Below are 27587 nucleotides of genomic sequence, written 5' to 3' on the forward strand. Positions count from 1 at the left end.
CCGTCCTGGGCACCGTCACCCACAGCCCTCCTGTACCCGTCCTGGGCACCGTCACCCACAGCCCTCCTGTGCCCGTCCTGGGCACCGTCACCCACAGCCCTCCTGTGCCCGTCCTGGGCACCGTCACCCACAGCCCTCCTGTGCCCGTCCTGGGCACCGTCACCCACAGTCCCCACAGTGTAACCGCGACCCGACGCTCCTCCCATTCGCTGTGGGCGGCAGTTGCACCTCGGCCGGGGTGTCCCGCCCCGAAGTAAACCAGGAACCCGGAAACAGCCAGATCGAGAAACGAAGCAGTCCCGTCCGGTCCCTCGGCGCCGGACACACCTGACTGGGCTGGGCACCGACCTGTTGGATTCGGCTCTGCTGTCGGACAGTTAGTGCATCCGCCCCTGTCTGTACCTTGCGATCCCATGGAGTCTGACCGGGATGGAGGCGAGTCCCCGACGCCGGGGCTGAACCGCCCTGCGCCGGGCGGGACCGAACAGGAAGCGGCGGCGAACCCGGGACCCGCTGCCGTCCCACCGGCGTCCAGGCTCAGGAAGTTCTTCGTGCTCCGGGTAATCGCAGTTCAAAGTCGGGGTGATCTGGGTCAAGGCCAGTGGAGACCTGGGTTAGGGTCCAAAGTGTGCTGAGGTCAGGGTTCAAGGTGCCCGAGGTCAGGGTCGATCTGGGTCAGGGTTCAAGGTGTGCTGAGGTCAGGGGTGATCTGGGTCAGGGTTCAAGGTGTGCCGAGGCCAGTGGAGACCTGGGTCAGGGTTCAAGGTGTGCTGAGGTCAGGGGTGATCTGGGTCAGGGTTCAAGGTGTGCCGAGGCCAGTGGAGACCTGGGTCAGGGTTCAAGGTGTGCCGAGGCCAGTGGAGACCTGGGTCAGGGTTCAAGGTGTGCCGAGGCCAGTGGAGACCTGGGTCAGGGTTCAAGGTGTGCCGAGGTCAGGGGTGATCTGAGCAATGAACAGTGCAGAGATTTGGCTAGAGGAAAGGTGCTAGATGCTGGAAATCCAGAGCTACACACAAAATGCTGAATGAACTCGAGGTCAGGTAGCATCTATGGAAATAAATAAACAATTGGCATTTTGTGCTGAGACCCTTCATCAGGACTGGAAAGGAGGGTGGAAGATTCCAGAATCAGAAGGTCGAGGGAGGGGAAGGAAGATGGGTGGAGGGGGAGGTAATAATGTAAGTTGCTGGGAGGTGATGGGTGGAAGAGGTAAAGGGCTGGAGAAGAGGGAATCTGACAGGAGATAGGAGTGGACGGTGAGAGAAAGGGAAGGAGGAGGGGCACGAGTGAAAGGTGAGAGGGCGGTCAGGAGAATTAAGGGGCCAGAGTGGGGCCTGTATCTGGGCAGACAGCTTGATGAGAGCAGATGTGGAGTTGAAGGTCACTCTCGGGGTGCAGGAAGATTTCTGCACTGTGGGACCTTTGTCCTTGTGACAGGGAGCTGGGAGAATGTTGGCAGTGTGTGGGCCAAGAGGGGCATTTTGGACCACTGCCTCCACGATCTCCACATGGAAAAATGGCAGATGGCGTTTAACTCGGCCAAATGTGAAGTGTTGCACCTTGGAAGGGCAAATGCAGAGAGACAGTACACTGTTCAAGGTAAAAACCTTATGTGTTGAGGAACAGAGGGATCTTGGGGTCCAAGTTCATGGCACCTTGAAAGTGACTGCACAGGTCAATAGGGTGGTTCAGAAGGCATATGACATGCTTTCCTTTTTCAGTCAAGGCATTGAGTTCAAAGGTCAGGAAGTTATGTTGCTGCTTTATAAAACTCTAGTTAGGCTGCACCTGGAGCTGTATACAGCTCTGGTTATCCCATTACAGGAAGGATGTCAAGGCTTTGGAGAGGGTGCAGAAGAGGCTCACTGAGATGCTGCCCGGATTAGAGGGCATGTGCTGTAACAAGAGCACCCAGGTCCACTTTGGACACACCCTCTTTCTCAACCTCTCTCTCTCTCTCTCTCTCTGCAGACATGTTATCCACTGATAACTGTTGTAAACTGACTGATTCTCAGAGCTACCTGGACTACACCTCTCCCTACCTGTCATTTGTAAAAATGCCATCCTTTTTTTAAAAAATCTACTCAATATGTTTGCTGTAACTGATTTACTTGTTTATTATCAAGATTATTTTTATTTTATTTATTATTATATCTTTTTCTCTGCTAGATTATGTACTGCATTGAACTGCTGCTGCTAAGTTAACAAATTTCACGTCATGTGCCGGTGATAACAAACTTGATTCAGTTCCTCTCAACTTCCCTGTCGTCAATGCATCTGCTCTGAGGATGAAGCTTCTCATCCCAAAACTAATGAGATGCCCTCCTTCAAAGGAAGGGGCTCCCCTTCACTATCAACACTGCCTTCACCCACAGCTCTTCCATTTCATGCACACTTGCCCACACCCCAAAGGGTTCCTCTTGTCCTCACCTCCCACCCCACCAGCCTCCGCATCCAGCACATAATCCTCCGTAACTTCCGCCATCTCCAACAGGATCCCACCACCAAGCACATCTTTCCCTCCCCCCCCCCCATTTTCTGCAGTGATTGCTCCCTACATGACTCTCTTGTCCATTCGTCCCTCCCCACTGATCTCCCTTCTGGCTCTTACCCTTGCAAGCGGAACAAATACTACATCTGCCCCTACACCTCCTCCCTTTCTACCATTCAGGGCCCCAAAGAGCCCTTGCAGGTGAGGTGACACTTCACCGGTGAGTGTTTGGTGCTGTGTGGCCTCCTGTATATCGATGAGAAAGAAGATAGATTGGGAAACCACTCGGCCCACCAGACCAAGCAGCATCTCCCAGTGGCCACCCATTTTAATGACACTTCCCATTCCCATTCCAATATGTCCATCCACTGCTACGATGAAGCCACACTCAGGTTGGAGGAAAAACACCTTATATACCATCTGGGAGCCCCCAACCTGGTGGCACGAACATTGGTTTCTCCAACTTACAGTAATGGCCACCCCCCACTCCTTCACCATTACCCATCCCATTGTCCCTCTTTCACCTCTCTCCTTACCTGCTGTTCCATGGCCTTTTGTCCTCTCCGTTCAGATTCCCTCTTCTTCAGCCCCGTATCTCCTTCACCAGTCGACTTCCCGGCTCTTCCCTTCACCCCTCCCTGTTTCACCTACCTTTTCCTTCTGCCTCCCCTCCTCCCACCCTCTTACTCCAGCTTCTCATCTTTTTCCTTGCGTCCTGATGAAGGGTCTCAGCCTGAAACATTGACTGTCCTCTTCTCCATAGACGCTGCCTGACCTGCTGGGTTCCTCCAGCATTGTGTGTGTGTGTGTGGGGAAATAGGAAGAAAACTAAGGGGGAATGGATGTAGTCTTACCATATGATGGAGTTCAGTTCAGGCTAGTGGGGAGGGGGAGGTCGACCTTCCCGTTGTCTTCTGAAGTCCTGTTGTGGTCACCGACTATGACCATAATACTTCAGTGGGGGGATTATCACCCAGGCAAGGGTGGACACACGAATAATTCCCCACCGGTCGCACCTTTTCACTCTGTGAGCCACTGATCGATTCCCCGAATCGATCCTCCAAAACCCCACCTTCACGTGGGTGCAACAAAGCTGGTTCAGTGTCCGCACTGTGTGTCTCGTGGTGTGTCTCCCTGTGTGTCAGCGGACCTGGCTTTTATCTCCACATGTTGGACACCAGCTGCCCATCAACCTGCTCCGTTCTCCTCTCTCTGCAGGAACTCTACAAGCAGGCAAATGACCGCGGGGAAAGATAAACAATCAGCCCCGGAAAAAAGCCTCTGACTATCCACACGATCAATGCCTCTCATCATCTTATACACCTCTGTCAGGTCACCTCTCATCCTCCGTCACTCCAAGGAGAAAAGGCCGAGTTCACTCAACCTATTCTCATAAGGCATGCTCCTCAATCCAGGAAACATCCTTGTAAATCTCCTCTGCACCCTTTCTATGGTTTCCACATCCTTCCTGTAGTGATGTGACCAGAACTGAGCACAGTACTCCAAGTGGGGTCTGACCAGGGTCCTATACAGCTGCAACATTACCTCTCGGCTTCTAAATTCAATTCCATGATTGATGAAGGCCAATGCACCATGTGCCTTCTTAACCACAGAGTCAACGTGCACAGCAGCTTTGAGTGTCCTATGGACTCAGACCCCAAGATCCCTCTGATACTCCACACTGCCAAGAGTCTTACCATTAATACTATATTCTGCCATCATATTGGACCTACCAAAATGAACCACCTCACACGTATCTGGGTTGAACTCCATCTGCCACTTCTCAGCCCAGTTTTGTATCCTATCGATGTCCCGCTGTAACCTCTGACAGCCCTCCACACTATCCACAACACTCCCAACCTTTGTGTCATCAGCAAATTTACTAACCCATCTCTCCACTTCCTCATCCAGGTCATTTGTAAAAATCACAAAGAGTAGGGGTTCCAGAACAGATCCCTGAGACACACCACTGGTCACCGAACTCCATGCAGAATATGACCCGTCTACAACCACTCTTTGCCTTCTGTGGGCAAGCTAATTCCCTTGGATCCCATGCCTCCATATTTTCTCAATAAGCCTTGCATGGGGTCCCTTATCAAATGGCTTACTAACATCCATATTCACTATATCTACAGCTCTACCTTCATCAATGTGTTTAGTCACATCCTCAAAAAATTCATTCAGGCTCGTAAGGCATGGCCTGCATTTCACAAAGCCATGCTGACTATTCCTAATCATATTATGCCTCTCCAACTGTTCATAAATCCTGCTTCTCTGGATCTTCTCCGTCAACCTACCAACCACTGAATTAAGACTCACTGGTCAATAATTTCCTGGGCTATCTCTACTCCCTTTCTTGAATAAAGGAACAACATCCACAACCCTCCAACTCTGAAACCCTTCCCCTCCCCATTGATAACACAAGGATCATTGCCAGCGTCTCAGCAATTTCCTCCCTCAATTCCCATAGTAGCCTGGGATACATCCTGTCTGGTCCTGGTGACTTAGCCAACTTGATGTTTTCCAAAAGCTCCAGCACATCCTCTTCCTTAATGTCTCCATGCTCAAGCTTTTCCGTCTGCTGCAAGTCATGCCTACAATCGCCAAGATCCTTTTCTGTAGTGAATACTGAAGCAAAGTATTCATTAACACATCTGCTGTCTCCATATACACTTTCCCACTGTCACACTTGATAGGTCCTATTCTCTCACGTCTTATCCTCTTGCTCTTCACATACTTGGGGTTTTCCTTAATCCTGTCTGCCAAGGTCTTCTCATGGCCCCTTCTGGCTCTCCTAATTTCATTCTTAAGATCCTTCCTGCTAGCCTGATCATCTTTAGATCTCTATCAGTACCTAGTTCTTTGAACCTTTCATAAGCTCTTCTTTTCTTCTTGCCTAGATTTACAACAGCCTTTGTACACCATGGTTCCTGTACCCTACCATCCTTTCCTTGTCTCATTGGAATGTACCTATGCAGAACCCCATGCAAATATCCCCGAACATTTGCCACATTTCTTCCGGACATTTCACTGAGAACATCTGTTTCCAATTTATGCTTCTAAGTTCCTGCCTGATAGCCTCATATTTCCCTTTGCTTCAATTAAACGTTTCCCTAACTTGTCTGTTCCTCTCCCTCTCCAATGCTATCATAAAGGAGATAGAATTGTAATCCTTGGTGAAACTTGCTGAGTACAGGGAGAGAGATTGTCTGCCTGAGACACAAGGATTGGGGGTCACAAGGGGCAGTAGGCTCCAGTCTGAAATCAACACTGTCGTCACTGAGAGTGGACTGACTCTTCGGAAATCTTTCCCAGGATGGAAGTGGTTAATACTAGGGAGCACCGTGGTGGCGTGGCAGTTAGCTTGGAGTGTCGGAGTTGGGAGTTCAATTCCAGTGACCTCTGTAAGAAAGTTTGTACGTTCTCCCCATAAGTGCATGCGTCTCCTTTGTCTGCTCCCACTTCCTCCCACAGCTCTAGCGTACTCGCTGGTAGGTTACTTGGTCATCGCAAGTTTTCTCTTGATTAGGCTGGATTAAATTGATGGGTTGATGGCTTGTACTGTTCGGAGGGTGGAAGGGCCTGTTCCAAGCTGTATTGCCAAATAAAATGTGTAAATAATTTTAAGATAATTGAGGGAAAGTTTAGGGGGGGATGTCTAAGGTAGGTTCCTTATGCAGAGAGTGGCAGGTGAGTGGAACACACTGCTGTGGGTAGTGGAGGCAGATACACTAGGGGCATTAAAGACACTCTTAGGTGGACACATGGATGATAGAAAAACAGGGCTGTGTGGGAGTGTTTCATCTTAAAAGATTGGCATAGTGGGCTGAAGGGCCTGTATTCCATGTTTAGGCTAGAGAGTGGCAGAGGTCATTCAAAAGAAAAATCAAATGTCCTAGATATGGATATATGACACTGGGGTTCATCAGCTGTGTACCTTTGGATGATGTTTCTAAAACTCTTAAGAGCAGAGCCCAGGGTAGTCGATCATAAGACCAGAAGATCATAATATGCAAAAGCAAAATTAGGCCTTTCAGCCATCGTCTGTTCTACCATTCCATCATGGCTGATTTATTATCCCTCTCAACCCTGTTCTCCTATCCTCTCCCTGTAACCTTTGGCACCCTGGTTAATCAAAAACCTATTAAGCTCTGCCTTAAATATATCCAGTGATTTGGCTTCCTCAGCCTTCTCTGGCAAAGAGTTCCACAGATTCACTACCCTCTGGCTGAAGACATTCCTGCTAATCTCTGTTCAAAATTGGTGTTCCTCTGGTCTAATCAGTGATGTGCCCTCTGGTCTCAGACTTACCCACTATGGGAAATGTCCTCCCCACATCCACTCTATTACCACCATAAGACATAGCAGCAGAATTAGCTGCTTAGCCCATCGAATCTGCTCTGTCATTTAATCATGGCTGATCTGCTTTTCCCCTCCTCAACCCCACTCCCTGGCGTTCTCCCCCTAACCTTTGATGCCGTGTCCAATCAAGAACCTGTCAAGCTCTGCCTTAAATGCACCCAACAAGCTGGCCCCCACAGCTGCCTGTGTTGATAAATTCCACAAATTCACCACCATCTGATTAAAGAAACTTCTCTGCATCTCTTTTTTAAACGGACGCCCCTCTATCCTGAGTCTGTCCTAGACTCCCCCACCATGGGAAACATCCTTTCCACATCTATTCTGTCTATGCCTATCAGAGCCATCAAAAGCTTCTCATATGTTAACCCTTTCATACCTGGAATCATCCTTGGTCAGAAGACATGGTGGCCTACTCCATTGCTGTATGTCAAAGATATCCTAGAGGTTACCTCACTTCCCTTAATATACGTAAATCTACAACTTGGTTTATTCAGAAAGTCAGGAGGCATGAAATTCAAGGAAACGGCTGTGTTAATTCAGAAATGACTTGCTCAGAGAAGATAGAAGTTGTTTGCAGTCGGAGTGTATTCTGTCTGAATGTCGGTGACCAGTGGTGTTATGCAGGAATCTGTTCTGGGATCCCTGCTGTTTGGGATTTTCATAAATGACCTGAATGAAAAAGGTGGAGGGTGGATTAGTAAGTTTGCAGATGACTTACTGTTGGTTGTGTGGACGGTGTAGAAGGTTGTCACAGTTTACAATGGGACATTGACAGGATGCAGAGCATGGCTGAGAAGTGGCAGATGGAGTTCAGTCCAGAAAAGTGTGGACTAGTTCACTTTGGAAGGTTGCAGTTGAAGTCATAGTCCAGGGTTAATGGCAGGATTCTTAACGGTGTGGAGGAACGGAGGCATCTCGGGGTCCACGTCCATTATCCCTCAAAGTTGCTGTGCATGTTGATAGAGTAGTTGAGAAGGTGTGTGGAGAGTTGGCATTCATTAGCCTGGGGTGGAGTTCCACAGGCAGACGGTAATGTTGCAGCTCCACGAAACAGGTCAGACCTCTCTGATTTCCTCAGAGGAAGGATGTGGAAGGTTTAAAGAGAGTGCAGAGGAGATTTACCCGGAGGCTGTCCGGATTGGAGAGGTCCAGGAGGGACTTATCTCTTTGGAGTGAAGGAGGACGAGAGGAGACTTGATAGAGGTGTACAAGATGGTAAGAGGCATGATTGAGTGGACAGTGTGGCATTGGATAATACAAGAGGGCATGAATTTGAGGTGATTGGAGGAGAGTCTAGGGGGATATCAGAGGTAAGTTATTTACACAGAGACTGGTGGGTGCTTGAAATGCCTGCCGGGGGTGGTGAGGCACATTCATTAGGGACATTTAAGAGACTCTTAGATAGGCAAATGGATGGTTATGAAGGTGCGAGGGTTCGATTCCCCTTAGAGAAGGGAACAATTGGCTCAACATTGTGGGCCAAAGGGCCTGTACGGTTACATTCTATGTAACAATCGTCCCTGGGGCTTTTCTTCTCAACTTGTCCCCTGGGTTGATCAAGTAACTCAGCAGTGTAGGCTCACCAGAAATCAAATCAGCTGTATTGTCGCTGACAGCCACCCGTGCACAGAATCATGACCGGGCTCGCTGACAGCCTGCGATCCAGGCTATCAGCACAATGAGCCTCCCTCCCCAAGCCAGTCACTAACCTCGGCACTTCTCTTTCTTGCAGCCTGGGATGCTCGAGCAGGCCTTAGCTGACATCAAGGCCCAGATAGACCCACAGACAGATGGATCACTACAAAGCAGCTGGTTACTGACAGAGTGAGTGCTGACACATCACACACACCATCTCTCACCCCACCTCACTGAACAGTCCAGACAGCCGTCTGCCGCAAATGGGAGTTCAGTCCAGCGTGTGATGGGCACTTCCAACCATGACCCCTGGTGCTGTCTGTGTGGAGTTTGCATGTTCTCCCCGTGACTGGGTGTTCCAGTTTCCCCCACGTTCCAGAGATGTGCCGACTGCTGGAAATTGTCACCAGGACTGTGAGTGTGAGACTAATGAGTATCCTGCCATCACTGGGGTCCTGTCACTAGACAGTGAAACTGTGAGACTAATGAGTATCCTGCCATCACTGGGGTCCTGTCACTAGGACAGTGAGACGGTGAGACTAATGAATATCCTGCCATCACTGGGGTCCCGTCACTGGGGCAGTGAGACTGTGAGACTAATGAATATCCTGCCGTCACTGGGGTCCCGTCACCAGGACAGTGAGACTGTGAGACTAATGAATATCCTGCCATCACTGGGGTCCCGTCACTGGGACAGTCAAACTGTGGGACTATTGAATATCCTGCCATCACTGGGGTCCCGTCACTAGGACAGTGAGACTGTGAGACTAATGAATATCCTGCCATCACTGGGGTCCTGTCACTGGGACAGTGAGACTGTGAGACTAATGAATATCCTGCCATCACTGGGGTCCTGTCACCGGGACAGTGAGACTGTGAGACTAAAGAATATCCTGCCATCACTGGGGTCCTGTCACTAGGACAGTCAGACTGTGAGACTAATTAATATCCTGCCGTCACTGGGACAGTCAGACTGTGAGACTAATGAATATCCTGCCGTCACTAGGACAGTGAGACTGTGAGACTAATGAATATCCTGCCGTCACTAGGACAGTGAGACTGTGAGACTAGTGAATATCCTGCCATCACTGGGGTCCTGTCACTAGGACAGTGAGACTGTGAGACTAGTGAATATCCTGCCATCACTGGGGTCCCGTCACTAGGACAGTGAGACGAATGAATATCCTGCCGTCACTGGGGTCCCGTCACTAGGACAGTGAGACTGTGAGACTAGTGAATATCCTGCCATCACTGGGGTCCCGTCACTAGGACAGTGAGACTGTGAGACTAGTGAATATCCTGCCATCACTGGGGTCCTGTCACCGGGACAGTGAGACTGTGAGACTAATTAATATCCTGCCGTCACTAGGGTCCTGTCACTAGGACAGTGAGACTGTGAGACTAGTGAATATCCTGCCGTCACTGGGGTCCCGTCACTAGGACAGTGAGACTGTGAGACTAGTGAATATCCTGCCATCACTGGGGTCCTGTCACCGGGACAGTGAGACTGTGAGACTAATGAATATCCTGCCGTCACTGGGGTCCCGTCACTAGGACAGTGAGACTGTGAGACTAATGAATATCCTGCCGTCACTGGGGTCCCGTCACTAGGACAGTGAGACTGTGAGACTAATGAATGTCCTGCCATCACTGGGGTCCTGTCACCGGGACAGTGAGACTGTGAGACTATTGAATATCCTGCCATCACTGGGGTCCTGTCACTAGGACAGTGAGACTGTGAGAGTAATGAATGTCCTGCCATCACTGGGGTCCTGTCACTAGGACAGTGAGACTGTGAGACTAATGAATATCCTGCCGTCACTAGGACAGTGAGACTGTGAGACTAATGAATATCCTGCCGTCACTAGGACAGTGAGACTGTGAGACTAACGAATATCCTGCCATCACTGGGGTTCTGTCACTAGGACAGTGAGACTGTGAGACTAATGAATATCCTGCCGTCACTAGGACAGTGAGACTGTGAGACTAATGAATATCCTGCCGTCACTAGGACAGTGAGACTGTGAGACTAACGAATATCCTGCCATCACTGGGGTTCTGTCACTAGGACAGTGAGACTGTGAGACTAATGAATATCCTGCCGTCACTGGGGTTCCGTCACTAGGACAGTGAGACTGTGAGACTAACGAATATCCTGCCATCACTGGGGTCCTGTCACTAGGACAGTGAGACTGTGAGACTAATGAATATCCTGCCGTCACTGGGGTTCCGTCACTGGGACAGTGAGACTGTGAGACTAGTGAATATCCTGCCGTCACTGGGGTCCCGTCACTAGGACAGTCAGACTGTGAGACTAATTAATATCCTGCCGTCACTGGGACAGTCAGACTGTGAGACTAATGAATATCCTGCCGTCACTAGGACAGTGAGACTGTGAGACTAATGAATATCCTGCCGTCACTAGGACAGTGAGACTGTGAGACTAGTGAATATCCTGCCATCACTGGGGTCCCGTCACTAGGACAGTGAGACTGTGAGACTAGTGAATATCCTGCCATCACTGGGGTCCTGTCACTAGGACAGTGAGACTGTGAGACTAGTGAATATCCTGCCATCACTGGGGTCCCGTCACTAGGACAGTGAGACGAATGAATATCCTGCCGTCACTGGGGTCCCGTCACTAGGACAGTGAGACTGTGAGACTAGTGAATATCCTGCCATCACTGGGGTCCTGTCACCGGGACAGTGAGACTGTGAGACTAATTAATATCCTGCCATCACTGGTGTCCCGTCACTAGGACAGTGAGACTGTGAGAGTAATGAATATCCTGCCATCACTGGGGTTCTGTCACTAGGACAGTGAGACTGTGAGACTAATTAATATCCTGCCGTCACTAGGGTCCTGTCACTAGGACAGTGAGACTGTGAGACTAGTGAATATCCTGCCGTCACTGGGGTCCCGTCACTAGGACAGTGAGACTGTGAGACTAGTGAATATCCTGCCATCACTGGGGTCCTGTCACCGGGACAGTGAGACTGTGAGACTAATGAATATCCTGCCGTCACTGGGGTCCCGTCACTAGGACAGTGAGACTGTGAGAGTAATGAATGTCCTGCCATCACTGGGGTCCTGTCACTGGGACAGTGAGACTGTGAGACTAATTAATATCCTGCCATCACTAGGACAGTGAGACTGTGAGACTAATGAATATCCTGCCGTCACTAGGACAGTGAGACTGTGAGACTAACGAATATCCTGCCATCACTGGGGTCCTGTCACTGGGACAGTGAGACTGAGAGACTAATGAATATCCTGCCATCTCTGGGGTCCTGTCACTAGGACAGTGAGACTGTGAGACTAATGAATATCCTGCCGTCACTGGGGTTCCGTCACTAGGACAGTGAGACTGTGAGACTAACGAATATCCTGCCATCACTGGGGTCCTGTCACTAGGACAGTGAGACTGTGAGACTAATGAATATCCTGCCGTCACTGGGGTTCCGTCACTGGGACAGTGAGACTGTGAGACTAATGAATATCCTGCCGTCACTGGGGTTCCGTCACTAGGACAGTGAGACTGCGAGACTAATGAATATCCTGCCATCGCTGGGGTCCCGTCACTGGGACAGTGAGACTGAGAGACTAATGAATATCCTGCCATCACTGGGGTCCTGTCACTAGGACAGTGAGACTGTGAGACTAATGAATATCCTGCCATCACTGGGGTCCTGTCACTAGGACAGTGAGACTGTGAGACTAGTGAATATCCTGTCATCTCTGGGGTCCCGTCACTAGGACAGTGAGACTGTGAGACTAGTGAATATCCTGTCATCTCTGGGGTCCCGTCACTAGGACAGTGAGACTGTGAGACTAATGAATATCCTGCCATCACTGGGGTCCTGTCACTAGGACAGTGAGACTGTGAGACTAATGAATATCCTGCCATCACTGGGGTCCTGTCACTAGGACAGTGAGACTGTGAGACTAATGAATATCCTGCCATCACTGGGGTCCTGTCACTAGGACAGTGAGACTGTGAGACTAATGAATATTCTGCCATCACTGGGGTCCTGTCACTAGGACAGTGAGACTGTGAGACTAATGAATATCCTGCCGTCACTGGGGTCCTGTCACTGGGACAGTGAGACTGTGAGACTAGTGAATATCCTGCCGTCACTGGGGTCCCGTTACTAGGTCAGTGAGACTGTGAGAGTAATGAATATCCTGTCATCACTGGGGTCCTGTCACCGGGACAGTGAGACTGTGAGACTAATGAATATCCTGCCATCACTGGGGTCCCGTCACTAGGACAGTGAGACTGTGAGAGTAATGAATGTCCTGCCATCACTGGGGTCCTGTCACCGGGACAGTGAGACTGTGAGACTAATGAATATTCTGCCATCACTGGGGTCCTGTCACTAGGACAGTGAGACTGTGAGACTAATGAATATCCTGCCGTCACTGGGGTCCTGTCACTGGGACAGTGAGACTGTGAGAGTAATGAATATCCTGCCGTCACTAGGACAGTGAGACTGTGAGACTAATGAATATCCTGCCGTCACTAGGACAGTGAGACTGTGAGACTAACGAATATCCTGCCGTCACTAGGACAGTGAGACTGTGAGACTAACGAATATCCTGCCATCACTGGGGTCCTGTCACTAGGACAGTGAGACTGTGAGACTAATGAATATCCTGCCGTCACTGGGGTCCCGTCACTAGGACAGTGAGACTAATGAATATCCTGCCGTCACTGGGGTCCTGTCACTAGGACAGTGAGACTGTGAGACTAATGAATATCCTGCCGTCACTGGGGTCCCGTCACTAGGACAGTGAGACTAATGAATATCCTGCCGTCACTGGGGTTCCGTCACTAGGACAGTGAGACTGTGAGACTAGTGAATATCCTGCCGTCACTGGGGTCCTGTCACTAGGACAGTGAGACTGTGAGACTAATGAATATCCTGCCATCACTGGGGTCCCGTCACTAGGACAGTGAGACTGCGAGACTAATGAATATCCTGCCATCTCTGGGGTCCTGTCACTAGGACAGTGAGACTGTGAGACTAGTGAATATCCTGCCGTCACTGGGGTCCTGTCACTGGGACAGTCAGACTGTGAGACTAATAAATACCCTGCCATCACTGGGGTCCTGTCACCGGGACAGTGAGACTGTGAGACTAATGAATATCCTGCCGTCACTGGGGTCCTGTCATCGAGACAGTGTGACTATGAGACTAATGAATATCCTGCCATCACTGGGGTCCTGTCACTAGGACAGTGAGACTAATGAATATCCTGCCGTCACTGGGGTCCTGTCATCGAGACAGTGTGACTGTGAGACTATTGAATATCCTGCCATCTCTGGGGTCCCGTCACTAGGACAGTGAGACTGTGAGACTAATGAATATCCTGCCATCACTGGGGTCCTGTCACCGGGACAGTGAGACTGTGAGACTAATGAATATTCTGCCATCACTGGGGTCCTGTCACTGGGACAGTGAGACTGTGAGACTAATGAATATCCTGCCATCACTGGGGTCCTGTCACTGGGACAGTGAGACTGTGAGACTAATGAATATCCTGCCGTCACTGGGGTTCCGTCACTAGGACAGTGAGACTGTGAGACTAATGAATATCCTGCCGTCACTGGGGTTCCGTCACTAGGACAGTGAGACTGTGAGACTAATGAATATCCTGCCGTCACTAGGACAGTGAGACTGTGAGACTAATGAATATCCTGCCGTCACTGGGGTCCTGTCACTAGGACAGTGAGACTGTGAGACTAATGAAAATCGTGCCATCGCTGGGGTCCTGTCACTAGGACAGTGAGACTGCGAGACTAATGAATATCCTGCCATCACTGGGGTCCTGTCACTAGGACAGTGAGACTGCGAGACTAATGAATATCCTGCCATCACTGGGGTCCCGTCACTGGGACAGTGAGACTGTGAGACTAGTGAATATCCTGCCGTCACTGGGGTCCTGTCACTAGGACAGTGAGACTGTGAGACTAATGAATATCCTGCCATCTCTGGGGTCCCGTCACTAGGACAGTGAGACTGTGAGACTAATGAATATCCTGCCATCTCTGGGGTCCCGTCACTAGGACAGTGAGACTGTGAGACTAATGAATATCCTGCCGTCACTGGGGTCCTGTCACTGGGACAGTGAGACTGTGAGACTAGTGAATATCCTGCCGTCACTGGGGTCCCGTTACTAGGTCAGTGAGACTGTGAGAGTAATGAATGTCCTGCCATCACTGGGGTCCTGTCACCGGGACAGTGAGACTGTGAGACTAATTAATATCCTGCCATCTCTGGGGTCCCGTCACTAGGACAGTGAGACTGTGAGAGTAATGAATATCCTGCCATCACTGGGGTCCTGTCACTAGGACAGTGAGACTAATGAATATCCTGCCATCACTGGGGTCCTGTCACTAGGACAGTGAGACTAATGAATATCCTGCCATCACTGGGGTCCTGTCACCGGGACAGTGAGACTGTGAGACTAATGAATATCCTGCCATCACTGGGGTCCTGTCACTGGGACAGTGAGACTGTGAGACTATTGAATATCCTGCCATCACTGGGGTCCTGTCACTGGGACAGTGAGACTGTGAGACTAATGAATATCCTGCCGTCACTGGGGTCCCGTCACCAGGACAGTGAGACTGTGAGACTAATGAATATCCTGCCATCACTGGGGTCCTGTCACCGGGACAGTGAGACTGTGAGACTAATGAATATTCTGCCATCACTGGGGTCCTGTCACTAGGACAGTGAGACTGTGAGACTAATGAATATCCTGCCGTCACTGGGGTCCTGTCACTGGGACAGTGAGACTGTGAGACTAGTGAATATCCTGCCGTCACTGGGGTCCCGTTACTAGGTCAGTGAGACTGTGAGAGTAATGAATGTCCTGCCATCACTGGGGTCCCGTCACCGGGACAGTGAGACTGTGAGACTAATGAATATCCTGCCGTCACTAGGACAGTGAGACTGTGAGACTAATGAATATCCTGCCGTCACTGGGGTCCTGTCACTAGGACAGTGAGACTGTGAGACTAGTGAATATCCTGCCATCTCTGGGGTCCTGTCACTAGGACAGTGAGACTGCGAGACTAATGAATATCCTGCCATCACTGGGGTTCTGTCACTAGGACAGTGAGACTGTGAGACTAATGAATATCCTGCCGTCACTGGGGTCCTGTCACTGGGACAGTGAGACTAATGAATATCCTGCCATTACTGGGGTTCTGTCACTAGGACAGTGAGACTGTGAGACTAATGAATATCCTGCCGTCACTGGGGTCCCGTCACTAGGACAGTGAGACTGTGAGACTAGTGAATATCCTGCCATCTCTGGGGTCCCGTCACTAGGACAGTGAGACTGTGAGAGTAATGAATGTCCTGCCATCACTGGGGTCCTGTCACCGGGACAGTGAGACTGTGAGACTAATGAATATCCTGCCATCACTGGGGTCCTGTCACTGGGACAGTGAGACTGTGAGACTATTGAATATCCTGCCATCACTGGGGTCCTGTCACTGGGACAGTGAGACTGTGAGACTAATGAATATCCTGCCGTCACTAGGACAGTGAGACTGTGAGACTAACGAATATCCTGCCATCACTGTGGTCCCTTCACTAGGACAGTGTGACTGTGAGACTAATGAATATCCTTCCATCACTGGGGTCCTGTCACTAGGACAGTGAGACTAATGAATATCCTTCCATCACTGGGGTTCTGTCACTAGGACAGTGAGACTAATGAATATCCTGCCATCACTGGGATCTGTCACTAGGACAGTGAGACTGTGAGACTAATGAATATCCTGCTGTCACTGGGGTTCTGTCACTAGGACAGTGAGACTGTGAGACGAATGAATATCCTGCCGTCACTGGGGTTCCGTCACTAGGACAGTGAGACTGTGAGACTAATGAATATCCTGCCGTCACTGGGGTTCCGTCACTAGGACAGTGAGACTGTGAGAATAATGAATATCCTGCCATCTCTGGGGTCCTGTCACCGGGACAGTGAGACTGTGAGACTAATGAATATCCTGCCGTCACTGGGGTTCCGTCACTAGGACAGTGAGACTGTGAGACTAGTGAATATCCTGCCATCTCTGGGGTCCTGTCACCGGGACAGTGAGACTGTGAGACTAATGAATATCCTGCCATCACTGGGGTCCTGTCACTAGGACAGTGAGACTGTGAGACTAATGAATATCCTGCCGTCACTGGGGTTCCGTCACTAGGACAGTGAGACTGTGAGAATAATGAATATCCTGCCATCTCTGGGGTTCCGTCACTAGGACAGTGAGACTGTGAGACTAATGAATATCCTGCTATCACTGGGGTTCCGTCACTAGGACTGTGAGACTGTGAGACTAATGAATATCCTGCCGTCACTGGGGTCCCGTCACTAGGACAGTGAGACTAATGAATATCCTATAGTATACATGCTATACATGCCTTGTCCCGTGTGTGACTGTCGATACTGTGTTTTGTGCCTTGCATAACGGTTTTGTTTGGATGTGTTCATGTATGCTTCAATGACTATAAAACTTACTTGAAACACACATCTCTGACATCCCTTGGAGAAACTTGCATTGCTGATGTCCCTTCAAGCAAGAACTCGGGGTACATTCCCATCGTTGCCGATTCCCGGGGTACATTCCCGTCGTTGCCGATTCCCGGGGTACATTCCCGTCGTCGCCGATTCCCGGGGTACATTCCCGTCGTCGCCGATTCCCGGGGTACATTCCCGTCGTCGCCGATCCCCGGGGTACATTCCCGTCGTCGCCGATCCCCGGGGTACATTCCCGTCGTCGCCGATCCCCGGGGTACAGTCCCGTCGTCGCCGATCCCCGGGGTACAGTCCCGTCGTCGCCGATTCCCGGGGTACAGTCCCGTCGTTGCCGATTCCCGGTGTCGTTTCAGGGTGGATCATTGGAACAACGAGAAGGAACGCATTGTGATGATCAGTGAGAGATCACTGGTCATCTGTAAGTACGATTTTGTGATGCTGAATTTCCAGTCGTGTCGCAAGGTTCCCCTCAACTACATAGACAAGATCTGTTATGGCCCGCTCACCTTTCCGGAATACTCCATCAGCAGGTAGGGCTCATCTTCAGGACTGTTTGTGTCATTTCCATTGCACAAGTGTGGAGGGAAATGAAATAACTGTTATTCCGGATCCGATACAGCATAAAAACACAATAAATATAAACACATAAGTTAGCTTCTACACACAGATTGATTGTTTGTATGACCATACCGTGACTCTAGACACAGGAGTGTCTGTACATAGGGTGACTGACAGGAAATGATACAGTAGTGGAGATTGAGGGTGTGGAGGGGGGGGTCAGTGGGTGGAGGTGTTGATCAGCCTCACTGCTTGGGTCTGGTGGTCCTGGTCTGGATGCTACATAGCCTCCTCCCTGATGGGAGTGGGACAAACTGTCCATGAACAGGGTGGGTGGGATCCTTCGTGATTTTACTGGCCATTTTCCATAAGATATAGGGGCAGAATTAGACCATTTGGCCCATCAAGTTTGCACCACCATTTCATCATGGCTGATCCATTTCCCTCTCAGCCCCAATATCCTGCCTTCTCCCCATAACAATTGACATCTTGACTAATCAAGAACTTATCAACCTCCGCTTTAAATATACCCAATGACTTGCCCTCCACAGCCATCTGTGACAGTGAATTCCACAGATTCACCACCCTCTGGCTAAAGAAACTCCTCATCTCTGTCTAAAGGGATGTTCCTCTATTCTGAGGTTGTGTCCTCTGGTCTTAGACTCTCCCACGATAGGAAACATCCTCTCCACATCCACTCTATCTGTGTCCTCTGGTCCTAGACTCCCCCACTATAGGAAACATCCTCTTCACATCCACTCTATCTGTGTCCTCTGGTCCTAGACTCCCCACTATAGGAAACATCCTCTCCACAGCCACTCTATCTGTGTCCTCTGGTCCTAGACTCCCCACTATAGGAAACATCCTCTCCATATCCACTCTATCTGTGTCCTCTGGTCTTAGACTCTCTCACTATAGGAAACATCCTCTCCATATCCGCTCCATATAGGCCTTTCAACAGTCAATAAGTTCCAGTGGAATCTGCTGTTGTGCTTCAAAATTCCAACAAGTACAAGCCCAGAACTTGAATTGCTACTCATACATTAACCTTTCCAATCCCAGAATCTTTCTTGTGAACTTCCTCTGGACCCTCTCCAATGCTAGCACGTCTTTTCTTAGCTGGGGGCCAAAACTGCTCAAGATAATCCAGTGAGGTCTCACCAGTGCTTTATAAAGCATCGACATCACCATCACATCTTCTCGAATGTCCTCTTTCTTTCAGGATCGTGGTTTCCTTTCTGGCGTCATCACCCACATCTCCTCTATTTCCCGCACTTCAGCTCTTAACCCATCCTCCCGTCACCACAACAGGGACAGGGTTCCCCTTGTCCTCACCTACCACCCCACCAGCCTCCGGATCCAACACATTATTTTTCGCAACTTCCGCCACCTTCAACAGGACCCCACCACCCAGCACATCTTTCCCACCCTACCCCACTCAGCTTTTCGCAGGGATCGTTCCCTCTGTGACTGCCTGGTCCACACGTCCCTCCCCACAGAACTCCCACCTGGCACTTATTCCTGCAAGCACAAATGCTACACCTGTCCCCACAACTCCCCCCTTGCCACTATTCCAGGCCCCAGACAGTCCTTCCAGGCGAGGCAACACTTCACCTGCGAGTCTGCTGGAGTTGTCTATTGCATCCGGTGCTCCCGGTGTGGCCTCCTCTACATCGGCGAGACCCGACGCAGATTGGGGGACCGCTTCGTCGAGCACCTCCGCTCCGTCCGTCACAATAGACACCCACTTCAACTCTGCCTCTCATTCCCATCTAGGTATGTCCATACATGGCCTCCTCTACTGCCATGATGAGGCCAAACTCAGGTTGGAGGAGCAAAACCTCATCTACCGTCTGGGTTGTCTCCAGCCTGGTGATATGAACATTGAATTCTCCAGTTTCCAGTAATTCCCTCCTCCTCCCCCTCCCCCTATCCCAGGTCCCTCTCTGCCCCTCTCCCCTTTCAACTTCCTGCTTCTTTATCTCTACAGTTCTTTCATGCTTATCCCCTTCCCTCTTTATCCTTCCTCTGATTGGTTCTCCATTGGCACCTCTAGCCCTTCCCCCTCCCCTATCTCTATTACAGGGCTTCGGCCCTCTCTTCCCCCCCATTCCTGATGAAGGGTCTCGGCCCGAAACATTGGCTATTCTTTTCTCACAGATGCTGCCTGACCTGCTGAGTTCTTCCAGCGCCGTGTACGTATTCTCCAACATCACATCCTTGCTTTTATATTCTAGTCCTCTTGAAAGGAAAGCTAACATTGCATTTGCCTTCCTCACCACAGACTCAACCTGCAAATTAACCTTTAGGAAATTTTGCACAAGCACTCTTAAGTCCCTTTACTCCTCAGAATTTTTTAATTTACTCTCCGTTTTGAAAATAGTGTTCACTTTTATTTCTTCTACTGAAATACATGAGCAAACACTTCCCAACACTGTATTCCATCTGTCATTTCTTTGCCCATTCTCCTGATCTGCCCCCTCACCACCCAGGGCATGCCCTCTTCTCACTCTTACCATCAGGTGGGAGGTACAGCAGCCTGAAGGTACACACTCAGTGATTCAGGAACAGCTTCTTCCCCTCTGCCATCCGATTCCTGAATGGTCACTGAACCCTTGGACACGAGCTCACTGCTTTTATTTTGTAAATTTATATTGTTTTATACTATTTATCTGTTTAATATACATATATGTACTTAATGTAATTCAGTTTTTTGTTTCTTTGTCATGTATTTCACTGCACTGCTGGCAAATCTCACGACATATCCTGGTGACATAAAACCTGATTCTGATACCTTCTCCACTTCCTCAAAACTGCCTCCCCCTCCACCCGCATCTGGATTGTTGACGTGTAGCGTAAACAGAAGCTGCTCCAGCACTGAGCACCACTGGTCATCGGCAGCCATCCAGAAAAGGCTCCCTTTATTCTCACTCTTTGCCTCCTGCTAGTCAGCCATTCTACTATCTTTCCTGAAATACCATAGGCTCGCAGTTTGTTAAGCAGCCTCACCTTGTCAAAGGCCCTCTGAAAATCCAAGTACACGACAGTAACCAATTCCCCTTTGTCTATGTAATTCCAACAGATTTGTCAGACAAGATTTCTCCTTTAGAAAACCATCTGACTTTGGCCTATTTTATCACGAGTCTCCAGGTACCCTGAAATGGACGCCAATGTCACCCCAACTAATGAGGTCCGACTAATTGGCTAATCTTTGCTGCTCTCCCTTCTTGAAAGTTGAGTGACACTTGCAATTTTCCAGTCTTCTGGACCATGCCAGAATCTAGTGATTGTTGAAAGATCATTATTAATTCCTGCACAAACTCTTTAGCCACATCTTTATGGACAATACATATAAATATATCCAGATGCTGCCTATTGACTACAGCTCAGTGACTAACACATTTATTCCTACCATTCCGATCAAAAAGCTCCAAAACCTGAGCCTCTGTAGCTCCCTTTGCAACTGCATCCTCAACTTCCTCAGCAGAAGACCACAATGCGTGTGGATCAGAAATAACGTCACCACCTCGCTGACTGGTACAGCTCAGGAACGTGGGCTTAGCCCACTGCTCTGCTCTCTCTTCACCCATGACCGTGTGGACAGGAACAGCTCAAATGCCATCTGTAGATCTGCTGACAACACAACTGTTGTTAACAGAATTTCAGATGGTGATGAGAAGGCATACAGGAGTGAGGTATCAGGTAGTTATCAACAAAATATACTATCTACCATGGTGTCGCAGCAACTTTGCACTCAACGTCAGTAAAACCAAAGAACTGATTGAGAACTTCAGAAAGGGTAAGATGACATAACATGGAGAGCATTCTGACTGGCTGCATCACTGTGTAGTATGGGTCAAAGCAAGCTTCAGAGTTGTAAACTCAGTCAGCTCCATCATGGCCGCTAGCCTCCACAGTATCCAGGACATCTGCAAGGAGCGATGCCACAAAGGTGGCATCCATCATTCAGGATCCCCATCATCCAGAACATGTCCTCTCTCATTGCTACCATCAGGAAGGAGGTACAGGAGCCTGAAGGCCCTCACTCAGTGATTTAGGAACAGCTTCTTCCCCTGTCATCGGATTTCCGAATGAACCCATGAACTACTTCACTACTTTTTTTATTTCTATTTTTGCACTACTTACTTCATTTAACTGTGTGTGAGTGTGTGTGAGTTGTAATTCACAGTTTTTTTCTGTTATTATGTATTGGAAGGTACTGCTGCTGCAAAGATAATGAATTTCATGATGTATTCCAGTGATATTAAATCTGATTCTGGTTGACTTCTAACCCTGGGTATAGCCCATCTGGTCCAGATAATTCAGCTAGGTTCAAATCCTTCAGCTTACCAAGCAGCTTCTCTCTCGTAATGGCAACTTCACTCACTTCCGTATCTCCTGGCACTCTTGAACTGCTAGTGTCTTCCACAGTGAAGACAGGCTGATGCAAAATACTTACTCAATTCATCCACCAGTTCCTTGATCCCATTACTACCTCTCCAGCATCATCAGCTGCAGTCCAATATCCACTCTCACCTCTCTATTATTATTTATGGGATCATCTGTGATATTATTGGCCAGCTTACAGTCATATTTCACCTTTTCTTTCCTTATGTTGCCTTTTAGTTGCCTTCTGTTGCTGCTTCCTTCTTGGGATGCATCTTTCCTGCACCTTCTGAATTGTTCCCAGAAATTCCAGCGTTTGTTGCTTTGCCATCACCCAGTTAGTGTTTCCTTCTAATCAGTTTTGGCCAGCTTCTCTCACGTGTCTCTGTAACTCCATTTGCTCCACTGTAATAGTGATACATGTGACTTTAGCTTCTCCCTCTCAAATTGCAGTATGAATTCTACCATACTATCATCACTGACTCCCAAGAGATCCTTTACCTTAAGTTCCCAATCAAATTCAGCTCATTACACAATGCCCAGTCCAGAACTGCTGATCTCCTAGTGGGGCTCAACCACAAGCTGCTCTGTAAGCCATGACAGTCTTCCTCACTGTCCACTTTGCCCCCGATCTTGGTGTCATCCACAAATTTGCTGATTGAATTTACCACATTATCATCCAGAGCATTGATATAGACAACAAAGAACAAAGGACCAGCCCCAATTCCTGTGGCACACCACTAGTCACAGGGCTCCAGTCAGAGAGGCAACAATCTGTGACTTCTCTTGGGCTTCTTCCAACAAGGGTAATGTCTAATCCAGATTACTCCCTCACCCTGAATGCTGAGCAACTGAAACTGCTTAACCAACCTCCCATGTGGGACCTTGTCAAAGGCCTTGCTTAAGTTCACAAAGATAACATCCACTGCCTTTTCTTCATCAACTTTCCTGATAACTTCCTCAAAAATCTCTATAAGATTGGTTAGACATGACATACCACACATAAAAGCATGCTGACTATCCTTAATCAGTCCAGGTCTATCCAAATATTTATATGTCTGGTCCCTTAGAATACCTTCCAATAACTTTCCCACAACCGATGTCAGGCTTATAATTTCTCAGTTTATTTTTAGATCCATTCTTAAACAGTGGACCAACATTGTCCTCCAACCCTCTAGTGCCTCACCTGTCACGAAGGATGATTTCAGCATCTCTGCTTGGGCCCCAGCAATTTCTGCACTTGCCTCCCACAGAACTAGTTAGGATCTTTATGTCCTCGTTGTCCACGGGAATGCTACTGGAAGATTGGAGGGAGGAGAATGTTATCCCCTTGTTCAAAAAAGGTGGTAGGGTTAGTCCAGGTAATTAAAGACCAGTGAGCCTTACGTCTGTGGTGGGAAAGCTGTTGGAAAAGATTCTTAGAGATAGGATCTATGGACATCTAGAGAATCATGGTCTGATCAGGGACAGTCAGCATGGCTTTGTGAAGGGCAGATTGTGCCTAACAAGCCTGATAGAGTTCTTTGAGGAGGTGATCAGGCATATAGATGAGGGTAGTGCAGTGGATGTGATCTACATGGATTTTAGTAAGGCATTTGACAAGGTTCCACACGGTAGGCTTATTCAGAAAGTCAGAAGGCATGGGATCCAGAGAAGTTTGGCCAGGTGGATTCAGAATTGGCTTGCCTGCAGAAGGCAGAGGGTCGTGGTGGAGGGAATACATTCAGATTGGAGGGTTGTGACTAGTGGTGTCCCACAAGGATTTGTTCTGGGACCTCTACTTTTTGTGATTTTTATTAATGACCTGGATGTGGGGTTAGAAGGGTGGGTTGGCAAGTTTGCAGACAACACAAAGGTTGGTGGTGTTGTAGATAGTGTAGAGGATTGTCAAAGATTGCAAAGAGATATTGATGGGTTGCAGAAGTGGGCTGAGAAGTGGCAGATGGAGTTCAACCCAGAGAAGTGTGAGGTGCTAGGGCTTTACTCTTTGGAGAGAAGGAGGATGAGAGGAGACATGATGGAGGTGTACAAGATATTAAGAGGAATAAATAGAGTGGACAGCCAGCACCTCTTCCCCAGGGCACCACTGCTCAGTACAAGAGGACATGGTTTTAAGGTAAGGGGAGGGAAGTTCAAGGGGGATATTAGAGGAAGGTTTTTCACTCAGAGTGGTTGGTGCGTGGAATGCACTGCCTGAGTTAGTGGTGGAGGCAGACACACGAGTGAAGTTTAAGAGACTACTAGACAGGTGTATGGAGGGATTTAAGAGGGGGGGGGGGGGTTATATGGGAAGCAGGGTTTGAGGGTCGGCACAACATTGTGGGCCAAAGGGCCTGTAATGTGCTGTACTATGTTTCTATGTTAACACACTGCCCTGGGGATTTATCCTCAAGACAGTAAACATCTCCTCCTCTGTAATCTGCATCAGGTCCATGACATCAGTGCTGCACAACCTCACTTCTATTGACTGTCTGCTGAGTAAACGCAGATGGAAAAAATCTGTTGAAAATTTCACCCATCTCTTTTGGTTCCATGCATGGATCTCCCAGAGGACCGTTTATCCACAGACTCTGGATTCTCCTCCCCTAGAGAACCTCATGCCTTCTTTTGGACTTCCATATCTCTCTCAAGTGTTCTCTTGGATTTCCTCAGGCCTCATTTGTTCCTGACTGTCTATCTCCTTCTCCTTAACCAACCTCAATATCTCGAGAAGATCAAGGCTCCTTAAACCTGTCATCCTTGCTTTATGTTCTGACAGGCACATAGAAACTCTGTACTCTCAAACTTTCACTTTTAAAGGCCTCCCTCTCACTAATTTACAATCTGAATCTGGGGACCAGACCTATCCTTCTCTGTAAATTTCTTAAAACTAATGGACCATAGACATAGGATCAGGATTGGGCCATTTGGCCCATCGAGTCTGCTCTGCTATTTCATCATGGCTGATTTATGGCCCTCCTCAACCTGATTCTCCTGCTTTCTCCCTGTGACCCTGACTACTCAAGAATCTGTCAACCTCTCTTTTAAATACACTCAATGACTTGGCCTCCGAAGTATCAGTGGCAATGAATTCCACAGGTAGACCACAGTCTGGTTAAAGAAATCCCTTCTTTTCTCTGTTCCAAGTGGACATCTTACTCTTGGGTGCGAGACTTTCCGACTATAGGAACCACATCCACTCAATCTAGGCCTTTCAAACTTCTGTACGTTTCAATCAGATCCCCCCCAAACCCCAGTGAGTACAGGCCCAGAACCATCAAAAACTCCTGGTACATTTTGTTTTGGAGCTGAATGGAGTACTGTACATAATGAAGTTTCAGCTGGACAGGCTGCAGTGGAAAGCATTTGGCTCTGCCCGCTTTCATCAGTTAGCACAGAGTACAAATGGCAGGACATTATGTTGAAATTGTACAGATAATGGTGAGGTCTGCACATGGAGTGGTTTCTGTAATGGTTTACCACCTGAAAGACATCATTGAAATAGAAAAGTACTGAGAGGATTTCTGAGAATGGGGTTGAGACTTGAAGACCTGAGTTAGACAGGAAAGACGGGGGCTTTATTCCATCAAGCAAAGGAGGCTGACTGGTAACCGTAGGGACGGATAGGCAGGGACAAGGTGAGGGCACGCAGTCTTTTCCCTGCGCACGGAAAACAGAAGCTGGAGAGTGAACTCAGACTCACACACACAGACAGAGAGATGCACACACATACACAGATACACAGACGTGCAAAGAGACAGACAGACTCATACACATGCAGACACACTCAGACACACACACACAGACACATACAGTCACACCCAAACACGCAGACAGGCATATACACAAATGAGAGAAAATTTGCAGATGCTGGAAATCCGAGCAACAACACAAACTGCTGGAGGAACTCAGCAGGCCAGGCAGCATCTGTGTACAGTCGACATTTCGGGCCGAGACCCTTCAACAGGGCTGGAGGGAAAAAAAGCTGAGGAGTAGATTTAAAAGGTGGGGGGGTGGGGAGAGGAGAGAGAACCACCAGGTGATCAGTGAAACCGGGAGGGGGAAGTTGATTGGTGACAGAGACAGGAGGCCAAGGAGGGAAGAAAAAAGAGGGGAGGAGCTCCAGAGGGAGGTGATGGGGGAGCAAGGAGATGAGGGAAAAGGGGATGGGAAATGGAGAAGGGGGGAGGGGTTGGGGGGCATTACTGGAAGTTTGACAAATCGATGTTCATGCCATCAGGTTGGAGGCTACCCAGACAAAATACAAGGTGGTGTTCCTCCAACCTGAGTGTGGCCTCATCACGATGGTGGAGGCGGCCATGGATAGACATATCAGAATGGGAATGGGAAGTGGAATTACAATGGCTGGCCACTGGGAGATCCTGCTTTTTCTAGCAGAGCGTTGGTACACAGCGAAACAGTCTCCCAATCTACGGCGGGTCTCACTGATACGCAGGAGGCCGAACCAGGAGAACCGGATGCAGTAGGTGACCCCACCAGACTCACAGGGAAGTGTCGCCTCGCCTGGAAGCCCTGAATGGTGGTGAGGGAGGAGGTGTAGGGGCAGGTGTAGCACGTGTTCCGCTTGCAAGGATAAGTGCCAGGAGGGAGATCGGTGGGGAGCGATCAATGATTGCATAGGGAGTGATCTCTACGGAAAGTAAGGGGAGGGAAAGATGTGCTGGGTGGTGGGAGCCTGTTGGAGATGGTAGAAGTTTAGAGAATTATGTGCTGGACAATAGGAACCCTGTCCCTGGTAGAGTGGCAGGAGGGTGGGGTGAGGGCAGACGCGCATGAAATGGGAGAGATGCGGTTGAGGGCAATATTGATGGTGGAGGAAAGGAAGCCCCTTTCTTTGAAAAAGGAGGACATCTCCTTCATTCTGGAATGAAGAGCCTCCTCTGAGAGCAAGTGTGGCAGAGTCAGAGGAACTGAGAGACGGGGATGGCATTCTGCTAGGCAGAGGAGAGTGGTGGTGGAGAGGAACTGGTGAGGTCTGGTGTCCGGAAAGGAACTGAGAGCTTTGAGGCCTTCCTGGTGCGGATGGAGGTGTGTAGGGACGGGACATCCATCGTAAAAGTAAGATGATGGGGGCCAGGGAATTTGAAATCATTGCAAAGATGAAGAGCGTGTAGATGGGAAGGGACTGAACCGGGGGGATAAAACAGAGTCGAGGTGAGCTGATATGAGTTCAGTGGGGCAGGAACAAACAGAACAATGGGCCTACCTGGGTTTGTGTATCTTGGGTAGGAGGTAGAAATGGGAGGTGGGTGAGGGAAGCGAGTTTGGTGGCAGTGGATGGGAGATCCCCAGAGTCAATAAGGTTGATGGTGTGGGTGACAATGGCCTGGTGTTCCTTAGTGGGGTCCTGTTCGAGGGGTAAGTAAGAGGGGGTGTCTGAGAGTTGGCGCTGGGCCTCAGCAAGGTAGAGGTTAGTCCCCCAGACTACTACTGCACCCCCCATCTGTGGGTTTGATGGTGAGGTTAGGGTTAGTGCGGGGGGAGTGGAGAGCCCAGCGTTTGGAGGGAGTGGGATCAGAACAGGATACACGGACACACTCAGATGCAGATAGACAGTCGCAGACACTCAGACTGAGTCACACAGACGGGGAAATGCAG

The 27587-nt window shown here is 49.2% G+C and overlaps 1 protein-coding gene across 1 annotated transcript in view; it reads left to right on the top strand.

Annotated features, from left to right (window-relative positions):
* Nucleotides 1–238: 238 nt before the first annotated feature.
* Nucleotides 239–27587, top strand: part of tprg1 (tumor protein p63 regulated 1) — a 68338-nt gene continuing 40989 nt past the window's right edge. The window contains exons 1-3 of the mRNA XM_059991343.1: nt 239–560; nt 8586–8677; nt 17399–17575. Of these exons, the coding sequence (XP_059847326.1) occupies nt 414–560; nt 8586–8677; nt 17399–17575 (416 nt within the window). The 5' untranslated portion in view covers nt 239–413. The remainder of the gene's footprint in view (nt 561–8585; nt 8678–17398; nt 17576–27587) is intronic.

The sequence above is a fragment of the Hypanus sabinus genome, chromosome 2, assembly GCF_030144855.1.
Source record: "Hypanus sabinus isolate sHypSab1 chromosome 2, sHypSab1.hap1, whole genome shotgun sequence".
Classification (NCBI taxonomy): domain Eukaryota; kingdom Metazoa; phylum Chordata; class Chondrichthyes; order Myliobatiformes; family Dasyatidae; genus Hypanus; species Hypanus sabinus.